The 16,336-nt window shown below is 43.4% G+C and overlaps 1 protein-coding gene across 1 annotated transcript in view; it reads left to right on the top strand.

Annotated features, from left to right (window-relative positions):
* Positions 1-1,524: 1,524 nt before the first annotated feature.
* The window catches only part of LOC119649782 (myrosinase 1), a 93,332-nt gene continuing 78,520 nt past the window's right edge, over positions 1,525-16,336 (top strand). The window contains exon 1 of the mRNA XM_038052087.1: positions 1,525-1,710. Within this exon, the coding sequence (XP_037908015.1) occupies positions 1,610-1,710 (101 nt within the window). The 5' untranslated portion in view covers positions 1,525-1,609. The remainder of the gene's footprint in view (positions 1,711-16,336) is intronic.

Below are 16,336 nucleotides of genomic sequence, written 5' to 3'. Positions count from 1 at the left end.
AACGTCGCGATCGCATGCCTTTCTGCGCATTTCTTCCTATTCTCCTATTCCTTTTCAGCTTGCGCCAGAGTAGTCGACAGCCTTCCCACTCGGCTTCGGCAGTTTCCACTGTGTCTCTTTCCGTAATTATGATGAATGATTATGATGCGTGATAAAGTCTGGGTTTCTGTCTCCGTGCCGCATCACTTTCCGAGTCCTTCTCCCCGTCTGCGCGTCCTGATGTTTCGTCGGATATTTCAGTCCTTGTTGAGTCCTTCGCTGGGCACTAGGGCGAGTGGCGCATTTTCGTGCTGCGAATAAACGCCATCAGCTCACTCCCCACTTCCACTATTTCCTCATTTGATTTGTTTTTGTTCGCCTTTTAAGTTGTTCACCAGCGCATCGTCAGGAATGGGTATACTCTCGGGGACCAAGCTCCTACCCCAGTTCCCTGAGGCCTAACGTACGATTAGATGATCCCGGAACTCAGGGACGGATCAGAGCTCGCTCGTGGCAATGCGATCTACTAATTCCGGTTCAATGCACACTACCCGACCAGGGTTCTGCAAGGGCTGGCTCCTGATACACGCCACAACTACCACCTTGGCAGAGCTAGGCTCACATCACCCCATCGACGTCGACAAGGAGTTGTTGATGGCTCCGGGGACTCCCAGTGTGTCCCGGCGTGTATCGGTCATTAGAAGTTCGCTCTTCACCGAGAAACTTTCTCGAGGCTACTACCTAGGACGCAGGTATTATGCCAGCTAAGGGGTCCGAATTATTTGCTCGGGTACCTCGGGGATGCCACTCCCCGTATCGTAAGCGACCCGTTAAGGATCGTTGACGATCCCTGAGGAAGTTGTGCCAGAGCACTTCGAGAGCCAACTGTATCCATCTAAATAATTTTACACTGATTTTGAGGAGAAATCAAAAATAAACAATTCTTGGTCGATTTGGTTCCGTTATTAAAAATTCGAGAAAATATAGCGTCCTCCATATGTGTAAACATTTTGAAAACTAAAAATTCCCCTCACTCCAAGAGTTCGTTATTCTCGGCACCGGGCAGATATAGAAAGTGAAAGTGGAAAATTTGGTGCGAATCAATTAAAAAGCTACGGTAAATCAAAGTATTTAAGATGGGATTATCTCAATCAACACACAATAGAACTACAAACTTATCATATTTCAAGTCGTCACGTGTCCGGTTTGTCCAGTGCTGGACCCATCTTTCTCTAGTTGCCCTGGATCTAGTAGCGAAACCGAGAAAATCGGCTGACCGTCCATTCAATCTCTTTCCAGCGACACCTACAAGTATTAAGCCTCATTAGCAAATAGATTAACCACAACTTGTTTCTAAATCAGATGTATCTCAAATTCATTGTCAATATTCGCCATTGTAGCCGCTTGATCGGGTTTTTTTTTTCATAAGGCACGCGGAAAAGTTCAATTCAAGATCGCGAACTACAGGTGAGTGAAAAGAATGACGAAGTCGCGAATTGAGCCGCGACTATATAAATAAATGTTGAGGCGTGAAGGCGACTTAATTGTTAGTTCTCAGTTGGCCGCAGCGATCTTAGATCCGCAAGACGTGAATTTCTTTTCGTTAACGGTCCACCTGAAAAAGTTCGTTATGTTCCGTACCAAAGTGAGTTCCTGCAGGAAGCGCGAGTGGTGTGGTATCCGTTTCCTTTTAGGCGCCATCTTGTTCAGCGTTAGCACTTTTACTTTAGCGTAAGTGCACTATCTTTTGATGCATTTCGGTTTTCAATTGCTCACAGATCAGTGAAAATAACTCGAATTATTTAGTTATTAATACAATATTTGAATTGGGACCCGAAACTGCTAAATATGCTAAAAAGTTGTTTGTGGATTTTGTTTACTGTCGTTCTGGTAGTTAAGTAATGTGTGGTTTGAAGCAATGTGTGGCTTCGTGGCGGTTATTAATGGAGAAAGTGAAATATTGTAGCTACCACGAAAAAGATAAATTATGCTGAATGCATACATATGATTTTGATTCACGACGAGTGTTTAGTAGAGATGTGACTGTCTAGAGTTGGGAGAGGTGTCGTTGATAGCTTAATTTCAGTCCATACAACAATTTATCTTTTCTGTTCACTATTGTTTAAATATTTGATCCACCTTGCTCTGTTTCACCGAGTTTTATAGCTGTTTGAGTGGTGTTTAGTCAGTGCTTTGCATGTTTCTCAGATACGACTATTGTGACTTTATGTGCCTTGGAAATTGATGATATAAAACGTCTCATTAACGCAGAATATCTTGAAAATTATGGATTATCTTTCGTATTGAAAGAATTAGTTACTTTAGAAATTTCACATAAAATGATATCGGAGAATTATCGATTGACTATTACATCATTGGGAATAGTATGAGTATAGTATGTTGGGTGCTACTCCTTTTGAATTTGATGATGTATTCTGGTAAATCCGTAGTGGACGTGATTGAGGAGTTACAATAGCTTCAAAGTGATTAAGTAATACGTAATCGGCAGCTTGGCACTTTTATTTCAAGTAGTCGTAGAATGTTTTCTGAGATATTCTAATGTGGTGTTCAAAAGGAAGGGGTTGACAAAAATTACAAGAATATAGAAATTCAATCTTTTTTGATCCTGCTTGGCTATGACTGTCCCATACATATATAGGGAATTGACAAAATTCCAAAGAGCGTGTATAGAATTCTCAGTTATGGGTCCTTTGCATAGACCAGGTATTCCCAGGCTCTATGCATTTCCAGCAACTCCGGGAATTCTATCTCAAATCAATGATGAGATTGCATCTTGGCTGTGTGCTGATATGTCGCTGCTGCAACTGCAATCACTCGTGTATTGTGGTGCAGTTGCGGCTATCAGATTGCACGGTCAGAAGATTCGCTGTCCTGTTATCGGTTTGAGTGACCAAAGAGATCCACCATGGAAAATTCGTCTGGAACTACGGCGGGACTCACTAAGAATGGTGTCGCTCACTGTAAGTGTGTGCATTTATATCTTTTCACCCAATCTTTCCATCAAATTTCTTGTCAATAGTTATCATCATTTCTGTGTGTTTGGCAGACAGAAAGACAGGCTTGCCGAGGTGTTCAAACGAAGTCTGATCTCACAGAGAACATCAGCAATAAAGCCGCAAAAGAACTGAAGAGACAAATACAAACACGGTGAAAAAATGCCCGCCGTTTTTGTCCCAGGACCAAGAGAAAAACCCATTCAGAAAAACTTTCCCAACTCTGAGATCTTCACTAATGTCTAACATCTTAATAAATAAAGACAGACAAAGTCAGTAAATGAAAAAGGAGGAGGACCAGCGAGTAATCCGGTCGGGACTCATAGGGAACAGAGTCCCGATCCGGTGGAATTAACTTTCACCCAGCTTGGGAGAAAGTGGTTGAGCTGTCCGAGTCTTGTTTGGGCCCAGCACAACGTGGGTCGAGTCATAAAGAACATAGTGGCAAAATCGTCTATAACACACCAGAAAAGGAAGAAAGAAATTTCTAGGAGGAGTCGAAACCATTTGTGAAAATCGTGTTACAGCAATCCAAGTCATACCTAACCGTGTGGCGAACAAATACCGACCAAATAAAAAACCGAAGTAAATTTTTTTGTTTGACGATTGATGGAGTTCTTAGTTCACATCAAATTGTTGACGGACCGGATCAATTAGGAAGCAACTTACTTCTATTCTTAGGGACCGAAAAAGGTCCTCTGCTTCCAGGGTAGTCAGCCACTTTTTAAGGTTTTGTGTAAACACAAAACCTTATTAAAATCGGTTTACTGTCTGTCTGCCTGTCTGTCTTTTTTTTTTTTTTTGAGGAGGTGGAAATCTTCAAAAGACACTGGTCTGGACACACCAGCGTGTGGGATTTTTACCCACTAAAACCACCCCCGACTCCCTCCCTGCCTCGCGAACCACCATAAGGTATTACATCACGGGGCGGAGTCAGCTCACTCTAGCTTTGTCACCTTTGTTCTATACGCGGCGCACGTGACTGCGTTTTTCTCCTTTCCTCTGCCTTTCGCAGTTTATCCTGAATAGATGCGACCATGGAGTTGACCGCATCCCAATTCTCTTGATGTGCTAGCATTTTCGGCACCAGATTTTCTGGTACCAGCACCTCTCCTAGAGTCTCCTCTAGATTCCTCCTTTCTTCCACAAATCTCGGACAGTGGAAGAATACATGCTCTGGGTCCTCTGGGACTCCATCGCAGTTTGGACAGTCGGGTGAGGTCTCTAATTTAAACCTGTGAAGGTATTGGAGATATCCTCCATGTCCCGTGAGAAACTGGGTGAGATTATAATTAATCTCACCGTGTCGTCTCTTCAACCACTCCTTGATGGCAGGAATGAGCCTGTGAGTCCACCGACCCTTTCCCGAGCGTTCCCACCGCTCTTGCCATCTATTTATGGATCTCTCCCTCTCAGCGTTCTTCGTCTGCAATAAGGGAGAGATTGGCTTCGCATGGTATATATTCGCCATCTCATCTGCCAAGATGTCAATCGGCATCATTCCAGAGATGACGAATGCTGCATCATCTGAGACAGTCCTGAAGGCAGAGCATACCCTCAGAGCTGTCCTCCTGTAGACTGCATTCAGTTTGCTAGTGTTAACTGACATCCGCAATGCCTCGCTCCAAACTGGGGTCGTATAGAGCATGATTGAGGTCACCATCCTGGCTATAAGCAACCCAGAGGTATGCCGTGGCCCTCCCACGTTCGGCATCATCCTCGCCAGGGCCATACTGGCAGTGGATGATTTATCACAAACATACTGTACGTGTTGCTTATAGCTGAGCTTCCTGTCTATCACCACCCCCAAGTATTTGATGGTCGGCTTGGAAGTGACGATATGATTCCCGATTCTAACACAGGCGTAATTTCTCTTTCGCTTCTGTTTTTTCCTCTGCAAGCGTCAAACCAGAGCTCTCCAACCAGCATTTGACAGCACTGATTGCCTCACTTGAGTATAACTCAGCATCTTCAAGATGCTTTGCGACGACAACCAGTGCTATGTCGTCAGCGTAACCCACCACTGTGGCTTCCTCCGGAAGGGGAAGATTAAGAACATCGTTGTACATGATGTTCCACAGTAGTGGGCCCAATACGGAGCCCTGTGGAACACCCGCGGAAACAACATACTCCTGGGGTCCGTCATCAGTGTCATACCAGAGCCTTCTTTCAGTTAAGTAACTATCGACGATAGCAGCGAGATAGGTGGGAATACCAACCTTCGCTAGGGATTTGCGTATTCGATTCCAATTGGCCGAATTGAATGCATTTTTCACGTCCAGGGCTACTACCACGCAATATTTGCTGGTACTACCCTTTCCATGAATTGCATCTTCGGCCAAGCCAGTAACCAATTTGATGACATCAATGGTTGATCTGGCTTTTCGGAACCCATACTGCCGATCTGAAAGGCCGCCTTGGCTCTCAACAACCGGGAGTAATCTATTATAGATTACCCGCTCCAACATTTTCCCCACCGTGTCCAAAAGACATATGGGTTGGTATGACGATGGTTCACCTGGAGGTTTACCAGGCATAGGCAGAAGTACCAACTTCTGTCGCTTCCAAGCCGCCGGAAATATTCCTTCGGACATGCACGCTTCGAACAACTCAGCGAACATGTCTGGCCTTAAGGCAAGCTTATTCGGTACTCCGCCCAGGCCCGGCGCTTTATTGTCTCCTATTCTGCTGCAGATCTCCAGCAGTTCGTCTCTGGTGACTGGAGGAATTGCCGTCACATTCAGAGGTGGTTGGAATATGCCGGTGCTCTCCTCTTGCTGGGGGAATAACCCCTGGATGATTTTCAGCAAGAGGGTGGGACACGTGATCTGCGGAGAGGAGCGGCCTCTGAATCGTCCCATTACTATTCTATAAGCACTCCCCCGCGGGTTTATGTCCGCTTCTGAGCAGAGCTCCTTAAAGCATTTCGCCTTGCTTCGTTGTCTGTCTGTCTGTCCGTCTGTCTGTCTGTCTGTCCGTCACGCGCATTTTTCTCGGAGACGGTTATAGCGATTGACACCAAATTTGGTAGAAAGGTGGCAACTGTGAACGCTCACGCATACAGTGAGTTACATCCTTTTACGTCGAGTTTAAGGGGGGGTCCCCATACATGCAGAAGGGGGGTGTGAATTTTTTTTTCATCAAATATACTCATGTGGGGTATCAAATTAAAGGTATCGGCTAGTACTTTTCGAAGCCGGTCTTGGTTTTGACATTTGTTGGAAAGGTGGGGAGTGTGGGGGGTTGAAAGTGACCATTCCTTTGAGGGGGCCATTCTCAGAAACTCCTCCACCGAAAAATCTGAAAAAAATCAGGAGGCTGTCACTATATGGTGCCTGGGCTCCGAAATACCTTCCATACTGATATCTGTACAAATAAAGTTAATAATAGTATATTACCATAATTTTTAGTAATTGGCTGCAAAACCCCCCTTAAGTTCATGTTAGCACCATGAATTTTCGCAATAATATAGGGTATAACATTGAGCATGATTTCACCAAGCTTGGTCGAAATAGCACTATTACTAACAAAGTTATCATACGTCAAAGTTGTCGCTTCCTTGCAAATTCAAGACTATGAATGTCAATATCACCCGAAAGTGGATACTCTTACATAATATGTATATGGATATATTACGTGCTACGTACTAAGAAATACACAAAACCTTTCGTACCTGAAGCGTTTAGCTTCCGGTTTCCCGACTTGTTGTTGTTTATATACAGTTCTCAAAAGTGGAGCTCAAAGTACAAATTCGGGAAAGCACTTGGTCTTAGTGCGAACGTCGGTTAACGTAGCAAAAACCATAGGGAACTAAAACGGTTAATGGACCATGATTACAGCAAACAAGTCGGGAAACCGGAAGCTGGACGCTTCAGGTACGAAAGGTTTTGTGTATTTCTTAGTACGTAGCACGTAATATATCCATATATTATGTGAGAGTATCCACTTTCGGGTGATATTGACATTCATAGTCTTCAATTTTCAAAGAAGCAACAAATTTGAGGTATTATAACTTTGTTAGTAATAGTGCGATTTCCACGAAACTTGGTAAGATCATGCTCTATATTATAGCCTATATCACTGCAAAATTTCATGGTACTAGGATGAACTTAAGGGGGGTTTCTAACCAATTACAAAAAATTGTAGTAATATACTATTATTAACTTTATTTAAACAGATATCGGCATGGAAGGTATTTCGGAGCCCAGGCACCATATAGTGGCAGCCTCCTGATTTTTTTCAGATTTTTCGGTTTGGTAGTTTCTGAGAATGGCCCCCTTAAAGAAGTGATCACTTTCAACTCCCGCGCTCCTCATCCTTCCAACGAATGTCAAAACTAAGATCGGCTTTGAAAAGTGCTAATCGAGACCTTTAATGTGATACCCCACATGACTATATTTGATGAAAAAAAATTTTACACCCCCCTTTTGCATGTATGGGGACCCCCCCTTAAATTCGACGTAAAAGGATGTAATTCACTGTATGCGTGAGCGTTCACAGTTCCCACCTTTCTACCGAATTTGGTGTCAATCGCTATAACCGTCTCCGAGAAAAATGCGTGTGACGCACAGACGGACAGACAGACAGACAGACAGACAGACAGACGGACAGACAGACAGACAGACAAACACACAGACAGTAAACCGATTTTAATAAGGTTTTGTGTTTACACAAAACCTTAAAAAAAGTGAATAGGAGAGAGCTAATTGTAATCTCCAGTAAAGGCGATCTGTCGTACGCGGAGATACTAAAAACTGTAAAAGCTTATCCCCATATTAAAGATTTGAGCAGAAATGTCAACCGTAAGGAGATCGAATGTTCAAGCTAAAAAGATTCACCGGAGATAAAATTGGTGGCTTCTGTAATTATGAGATCTATATATAGTGTAAGGATTTTCATAAAGTGATATCGAAACGAGAAATCTGTAACCAGATCCAGACAAGGTTGAAGCCATCAAAAACTTACCCCTGCTAACCATGGTGAAGGATCTACGAAGGTTCTTGGGCATGTTAAACTTCTGTCGTCGTTTGCTGCTCAGGGCCGCTCATCACGAAGCGTTTCTCAACGCTTACTGAGCCCAAAACGAAAGACTTGCGCGAGGTTTCGTGGTCTGCTGAAGCTGTCCATGTGTTTGAAACTCTCAAACAACAGCCTGTTGATGCTGCACTACTGGCATTTCCTTGGTTAGATGCAACCCTAGCAATCTTAGTCGATGCTTCAGACACAATGGTAGGCGCCGATCTTCACCAGCGGATGAACCAAACCTGGTTACCGATGAGCTTTTTTTCGAAACAACTCAATTGAGCTCAACGTAATTACAGGCCTACGATCGTGAGCTACTGGCCGCGTACCTCTTTATTAAATACTTCCGCTTCTCCCTTGAAGGTAGGCTATTTACTGTTTTCACGGACCACAAGCCGCTTACGTTCGCATTTGAACAAAGCCGGACAAAGTGTCTCCTCGCCAACTTCGGCAACTGAGCTTCATCAGCCAGTTTCCTAAAGACATCCAACACGTGTCTGTCAAAAACAACGTCGTTGCGGACGCTTTGTCACGAATCTCGGAGATCACAATCCCCTCCGCGGTTGGTCGCCGAGGCACAAACAAAGACGCAGAGCTTCAGAGCCTGAGGCGAAACTCCAAATACACGTTCAAGGAATTTCCTATCTTCGGTTCAAACTCCTGCTTACTCTGCGAGACTTTAGACGAGGGGCCCAGGACATTTATTCCATAGTAAGATCAACAAGCACGTAAAAAAGGAAGTAGCGCATTCCCTCGGTCAGCCAAGTGCTTCCATACCATCCACTCCGACTTCGTTAACCCTTTGCGAGATTCGCACAGATACAAGTCTCACAATTATCGACAGGTTTACGTGGTGGTCTGAAGCAATACCTTTGAGCGGCATTACGGCACGATCGTGTGCCGATGTCCTCTGTCGGGAATGGATTAGGACATTGCTAGATTGATTCAAACCAGCACTGGCAATGCCAGCAGATGGGTGAGAAATAAAGTGCAGAGAGTTTACCGGAACTATGCCATCCTCAGTGAGACAGCCGTAGTTGAAATTCTGGACACACTAAAGCAGAATCATATGCAGTTGGTTACGACGGTATGGCGAAAGTCATTCCAGACGTGTCCAGAATGCAACATACGCGAGGAATCAGCGGAGCTTTTTCATATCTCTAAACGAATCCCGACAGAGCGTCCAGACAGTACAGTTTTCGGTGACGGAAGCGAAAGAGTATTGGGGTGGACTTTGGGGTTTACCCGCCCAGCATGCTGAAGGCACCCGCCATGCCAATACGCCTGGCATGAATTTAGCGGAGGTTACCGAAGAGGAAGTTCGACGAGCCATAAACAGCTCGAAGAACTGGAGGGGCCCAGGTCTGGATCGGGCGCAGAATTTCTGGTATAAGAAATTTACCAGCGTACACAATCAGTTGGCACACAGTATAAATAAGGCCATGAGTTGGCCAGAGGAATTTCCACCCTTCCTCATTGCGGGGACTACCTACCTTATCCCTAAGAAGGACACGGTGCTAGAACCCGCAGATATAAGACCGATTACTTGCTTACCAACCCTCTACAAATTCATAACGTCCATTATTAGTGGAAGCATCAATGCGCACCTCGGGACCAACAACAGTCTGTCCGAGAAGCAGAAGGGCTCTCGAGTTGGGTCAAGGGGTTGCAAAGAGCATTGATCCGAAACTGATAACTGAGTTTTTGGCGACAGTCATGGAAGGGTGGTATACCACCTTATCAGTCCATACATCTGAGTGTGCTAATACCTCAGAGCCCATCCATATACGGAGGGGCGTCTTCCAGGGGGATTCGTTGAGTCCCCTTAGGTGGTAGGTACTGAATCAAGTTAGAGGGCATGGTTTTACAATAAAGTATGGCCCACGTGCTAAGTGCGAACTGATACACTTGATGTACTTAGATGACATCAAGCTGTATACTGACGAGCATCTTAGAAGTCTATTGCGAATAATAGACATGTTCAGCCGTGATATTCGGATGGAGTTTGGATTAGACAAGTGTCGAATCTAAGCCATCCGCAAAGGTCATCAAGAGCCGCATGCCGGATATAACATTGGTGATTTCCATATCGAAGGTATGACCAAGACAGACTTCTACAAATACCTAGGAATTCAGCAAGGAACCCATGCTCTGCTGTCCGAATTTCTGCGACGTGTAAAGCTGGTCCTGAATTCGCATCTCTCGGGGAAGAATAAGATAAGCGTGTTGAATGTATTCGCTATCCCTTCACTGGCATATGCATTCGGAATATTGCCGTGGACGAAGACCGATCTGGAAAAAGTCCAGCGGCGGATACACACAACTATGTCCAAATTCCGAATGCATCATACAAACTCTGCCGTGGAGCGGATGAACCTGCCTCGTGACATCGGGGGTAGGAGCGTTGTTGATGTGGCGACACAACATCATCGCCAAGTCGACTCACTGCGCGCTTATTTTGACAGCAAAGAGCAGGCGTGTCCCTTGCATACGGCTGTTTGTAAGGCAGACTGTGGGTTGACTCCACTTAACTTGAAGGATCGATCTTTCAATCCTCTGAGTGGGGTGAAGTCGGACCAAGAGCGGATCGATGAATGGAAGTCGAAGGCAATGCACGGTAAACACGTGAATTGTCTTTGGTAGCCATTTGTCGATTTGCATTTGTCGTACAGGTGGCTGTGTGCTGGGGACGTCTTTGCTGAGACGGAGGGGTTCATGTGTGCCATTCAGGACGGCGTGGTCGCCATTCGAGCTTATAAAAACCTCATCATGAAAGAATCCGAATGGTCGTCATTTTTTCCGAGAGGACGAGCCAGTTCCATACACGGATTTTCCGAGAACACCATTGCGTCCGATCCATTTTCCTTAACTGACCCGTGAAGATTATTAAGTCTGTAATCCCAAAAGATTCGTGGTCATTTATCGACCATTCTTCGGAATATGTCTTTTTGAAGGTGAATCAGAGTTACCTGATGTTTACCAACAAATTTCCAGATGAATGCATGACCATATGATTGGCTGCCTTTTCACGTACCAATGGTATTAAGCCTATATACGTCGTTAGCTGCTTTCCGTTTTATCTCCAAATGGATTGGGGGTAAATTTAGAATAGCTTCGAGTGCCTCATTCGGCGTACTATTTATTGCTCCAGTAATACTTAGGCAACCGAACGTCTGAATCTGCGTCAGCAGCTTCCTGCTGTTTGCAAAGATCAATCTCGGCCCGCTAAGGTGAATAGCGTGTAGGTGCCCTATCTGACGTTCCTAGTGAACATAACTAGTCCAGTTTTCCTAGCGTTCATCGTGAGTCCATTATGGAGGTACCAAATGTGGGTTGCATTGAGGCAATCACATACTGTGTCCGTAAACTTACCGATAAGTATTACGGTTAGGTCGGCTGCTAACACGGGACATAAAAAAAATAGAAGTGAAAAAGAGGCGGAAAAATTTTCCCTACATAAATCATCATTGCCATCTAGGTCCAGATCTGGTTTAGTAAAGAACTCCAGACACCCTGGTTTTGCGCGAGGTTCACCAATCCGATATCACTAAAAGCTGTCTGGCGTCTTCCCCCGAATGTGGCTAAGAGTTCGCCATTTTTCTTGCTAAGAACCCAGGTCTCCGAGGACTACATAAGGACTGGCAAGATTATTGTCTTCTACCCTAACAGTATTTGTAAGCTTAAATTGGCTCTGTTGGCTGCCAACAACCATGCGTGGATTTCATCGACATAGATGTTATCGGTTGTGACCCTAGATAGGAGAAATTTTCATAGTTGTAGCCTCCTATCTTTATTCGATTCGATGTTGTTGTTTCTTTGGTTTTTAGTGCTGACGTTGTCACCATATATTCCGTCATGCCTTCATTGATGTGAAGCCCAAGATTTCGCGCCGCCTGCTTGTTCTGGATGAAGGTAGACTATACATATTTGGTTGTTCTTCCCATAATGTCAATATCGTCAGCGAAGGCCAGTAGTTGGGGGACTTGAAGAGGATGTTGTCCCTTGGATTTACATCTGCATCGCGAATCATTTTCTCTAAGACCAGGTTAAAAAGGACGAATGACAGGGCATCCCTTTGTCCGTTGTTGATATTGAATGGTCGCGAGAGTGATCCTGCTGCTTTTATCTGGCCTCGCAAATTGGTCAGGTTCAGCCTATCAGTCTTACTAATTTCGTCGGTCTCGTCTTATGTTTCTACTATAGATATTGCCCTTATAGACTTTCCGGGCTGGATCATCCTCATCCATATGGATTAAGTGACCCGGGCACCGTAACCTATTGAGTCGGATTTTATCCACAACTTGACGGTCATGGTATCGCTCATAGAGTTCCTCGTTATGTAGGCTACGGAATCGTCCATCCTCATGTAGGGACAAAACTTCTTCGGAGGATTCTTCTCTCTAACGCGGCCAAGAGTTCGCAATTTTTCTTGTTAAGGACTGCCAAGATCATTGTCTTATACAGTCAGAACTTTGATCCTATGGTGAGACGTTTCGAGCGAAACAGTTTTTGTTAGCTGAAATAGGCTCTGTTGGCAGCCAACAATTGTGCGCGGATTTCATCGTTGTTACTTTTATCGATTGTGATTTTCGACCCTAGATAAGAGAAATGATCAACGATCTCAAAGTTGTAGTTTCCTATCTTTATTCTTCCCGTTTGACCAGTGAGGCTTGATGTTGTTGGTTGGTTGGTTTTTGGTGCTGATGTTGCCACCATATATTTTGTCTTGCCTTCATTGATGTACTGCCCAAGATCTCGCGCCGATTATCGCCTACTCGATCTGAATGAAAGTGTACAGTCTACCTCTCGGGTTATTAAGCCAGGCCTAGACCGGATACCGGTTGCTGCGCCGTTGGTGATGATGATCCTCTTCATAAAAACTCTATACGCCGTTCCCTAGGGGTTTAGGTCTGCTTCTGTACTAAGCTCCTTAAAGCATTCTCACTTACTGGTGTGTACACCCTACTTAGGCCTAGGTCCAAGGTTGGCACATAATTCCCGTTTCTCACCGAACTATAATGATCATAAGGTTCACTTGCCTGTTGCGCCCCCTTTCACTTGCGACGGCTGGGAACTTCATCCCATTAAATACAACATCTATTGAACTACTTCCAAAGAACATTGATGAACAGTGGCCCTCCATTAAAAAGAATCTTTATTTTTTAATGCAAATCAAAAGTATGGGCCATATCTCAGGCAGGCACCATTAGACTAAGCTGGATGTCACTTTTGCCCTTCAATCTCTTTCTACTCGGAAACGAAGGAAGAAAGTTATCATTTAACATATGAATAAGGAAGGAGACATCCACAAATCCTAGAAGGAATAGCCTTTCAGATTATAATCAATAAGGACTGTATTTCTTCAGATTTCTAAAAAGCAATCAATTGCAAGAAATGGAGCCTGAAGGAAAACACCAAAGACAGAAATCTTTTGTGGTATATTACAGAGAAAATGACGGGAAGTTACTTTTTGGGAAGGGATGAGATATGTGGCAAAGATATAGATATAGGCATATAGGAAAAGCCAATTCAAAACTACAGCTATTGCCTTAGAAATGAAAATGTTCAAGTGAAGCTTAGTTAGGACTAAGTTTTGAGAGACTTCTTGTAATCTCTATCCGACAGTTCAGAATTAGCTGTTATATAGAGCCTCACGTCGATGCGCCTTTTTTAACTATGCCGAATGACGGAAGAACTTGCAAAAGGCCGTTGGTCTCCCCAGCCATGTGCACAGTAGATTGCACCATATGAAAGAATCTTTTCATCATGATTCTTAGTGGTTGTGCGGGTTGAAACCTCTGGACCTCTTGACAGTCACTTGAAAGTTGTTTCTTGCAGCCTCTATGTACTCTGCAAAGCCTGGTGATTCAGGAAAAAAACTGTAGAAATCTACTAGAATACATATATCTAAAGTAGAGAACTGCTTATTCAATACTCGAACAATGAGAACTATGTCTTTCACGGCACACAAAGTCTATCTCCTTTTCATTTGTGGGTGACACTGAAAGTATCTACTGATGCGCATGTGCATGGTAATCACTAACTTTGAGCGTCTGTATATCAGGTTATATTAGGTTGAGATGGTAGTATAACTTAAAGTTGCCAGAAATTTACCTGGAATTGAAAGAAACGCAGATGAAGGGAATATTTGACACTAAGGATTGTGTTCCTACGTGCATCAAAAAAACAAACTTTGTCCATAGTTATCTAGATGGGATAAGGATAAGGATTTGTTTGCCAATTTGCGGGTTTAGGCTCTGCAGCCAATTTTTCAAGAAGATTACGTGCTTAACAAGTGAGCTAGTGCTTCCGGAAACACTGTAAATGAGGAATTTAAATAAAACCTGTAGTCAAAAAGGGAATATCTTTTTCCTAGCCAAATGCTTTCCGTACCATCTAACTACCCACTCGCATTTTCAAAATCGCCCAGGTACAATGCAATGTATGTTAATAATGAACCGTTACACACTTTTATCACTGAAATAAATTTAAATAATAAATGCAGGAATCCGGATTGAAATTGTCTCCTTAGAATTCTACGACGTTAACTTTGTGCAAAAGTTATCAACCAAATTGCAGAGTCTGTAGGTATTCCGTTGCCAACTCAGACGCTAACAAGGTTTGCAGGTTGTTACTTTGATTGCTTTGATTATTGAAAAGCCTTATCAGAAAAAAATATACAAGTATTACTTTGGTGCTGATATATAATTAGTATTCAATGAGAAGGCTCACCGTAGATAAATAGCTTGACAGCATATTATGCTCTTTTCTACCTCTTGGGGTTTCTAGATTCTGTACGCAACGGAAAAACATGGATGAAGTTTCCATATATTTTGGCTTGAAAGATATTTATGATGCAACGAAGTGTTTCTTTTTGGTATCTAAACATAGGTTCAACAGCATTCCAATAGCCACAATGTAAAGCCGAGCATATTTGAGATATTTATATAAAAGGCTTTGAAAGTATAATATTATACAATATTACTAATTAATATGATAATATAAATATTACATTTCAATTAACATCTGGTTTAGTTGATTTATCTTTGATAGAAAAAATATGACATATTAATTCATAATATTTCTCGATTGAAAGGGACGGATAGGACGGGGCCTGGCAGTGAATTTATATCACAGTCGATTGGTGATACTTTGAAAAGCAACTAATCGTTTAAAAAGGCGTATTTTAAATGAATGCAGTAAATGAGACAGATTAAGATTCTTTTCCAATCTTAGAATTCTTTTGCTTTAGAGTAGCATATGCTTACGTATGCAGGACCCCAAAAATCTTTAATTGAATTAATCTTTAAAAAAATTAATCGAAAAATATATAGTCCAATAGTGTCTATTTATCATAAGGCAATATCATTCTTGTTATATCTAATCCTTTTCTAGATAGCTAGGTAATATTGGGCCGGAATTGATAATGAGAAATTTGCAAGTAGGCAAAAGTGGCAATGAGTAGATCTCACAAATGAGCTCCGAGCACCCAGGCCATTGTTAGGCCCATTCTACTATCCCCGTAAATTGCCTATTGAATGGCTTCCCGCCTACGGCGTTCGCAGACTTTAGTGAATCTAAGAACATTTTCCAGAGGCAGAGAGTGTGCAGATTCTTCATTAAAGAAAACCTTGTCAAGGTGTCTTTGTCTGAGATCTGAGGAGGCCGGGCAGCTGTGCAGGCCCGTCTCTTCCTCCTTCCTACATTAGCTGCACATAGCCGAAACCACCACCCCAATCTTTTCAATATGGTAGTTTAAGGAGCACCGTCCCGTTAAAAGCCTTACTAGGGCTTTCATGTCCCACTTCTTAAGGGACAACTAATATGCCGCTCTAGTGACCCTAGGCTCTTTCACAAGGATTTTCGCCTGCCGATAAGAGTTCAAATTTCTCCACTCAGCTGAATGAATCCTTGCAATTTCACCTTTCAGAGTAGACTTGAGAGTAGATGGCTGGATTCCAAAAGCTGGCTCTGGCCGCACCATTGTGAATCCAGACCCTCGGCGAACCAGTCTGTCAGCCTCCTCATTACCGGCGATGTTAGAATGCCCGGCACCCACATCAGGAATGTTTCATTCAGTCGGCCAAGTTTCAGCAACACATAATGACAACTCCACACCAACTGGCTTGATATGTCGTTGCTGTTTAGTGCTGATAATGCCATTCGAATGTCTGAGCAGATTGGAATGGTGCGACCCCTCCATCGCACTTACGAATGTGTGTATCCCTTATGAACCGATCTACTAATCTTTCTAGTACTTTTAGTAGAAAAGACGTTAGACTGATCGGCCGGATACTTTTTGCGTCTGTGTAGGTGGGTTT

Source organism: Hermetia illucens, chromosome 2, assembly GCF_905115235.1.
Source record: "Hermetia illucens chromosome 2, iHerIll2.2.curated.20191125, whole genome shotgun sequence".
NCBI classification, from domain to species: domain Eukaryota; kingdom Metazoa; phylum Arthropoda; class Insecta; order Diptera; family Stratiomyidae; genus Hermetia; species Hermetia illucens.
This window is presented reverse-complemented; position numbering and strand designations above follow the sequence as displayed.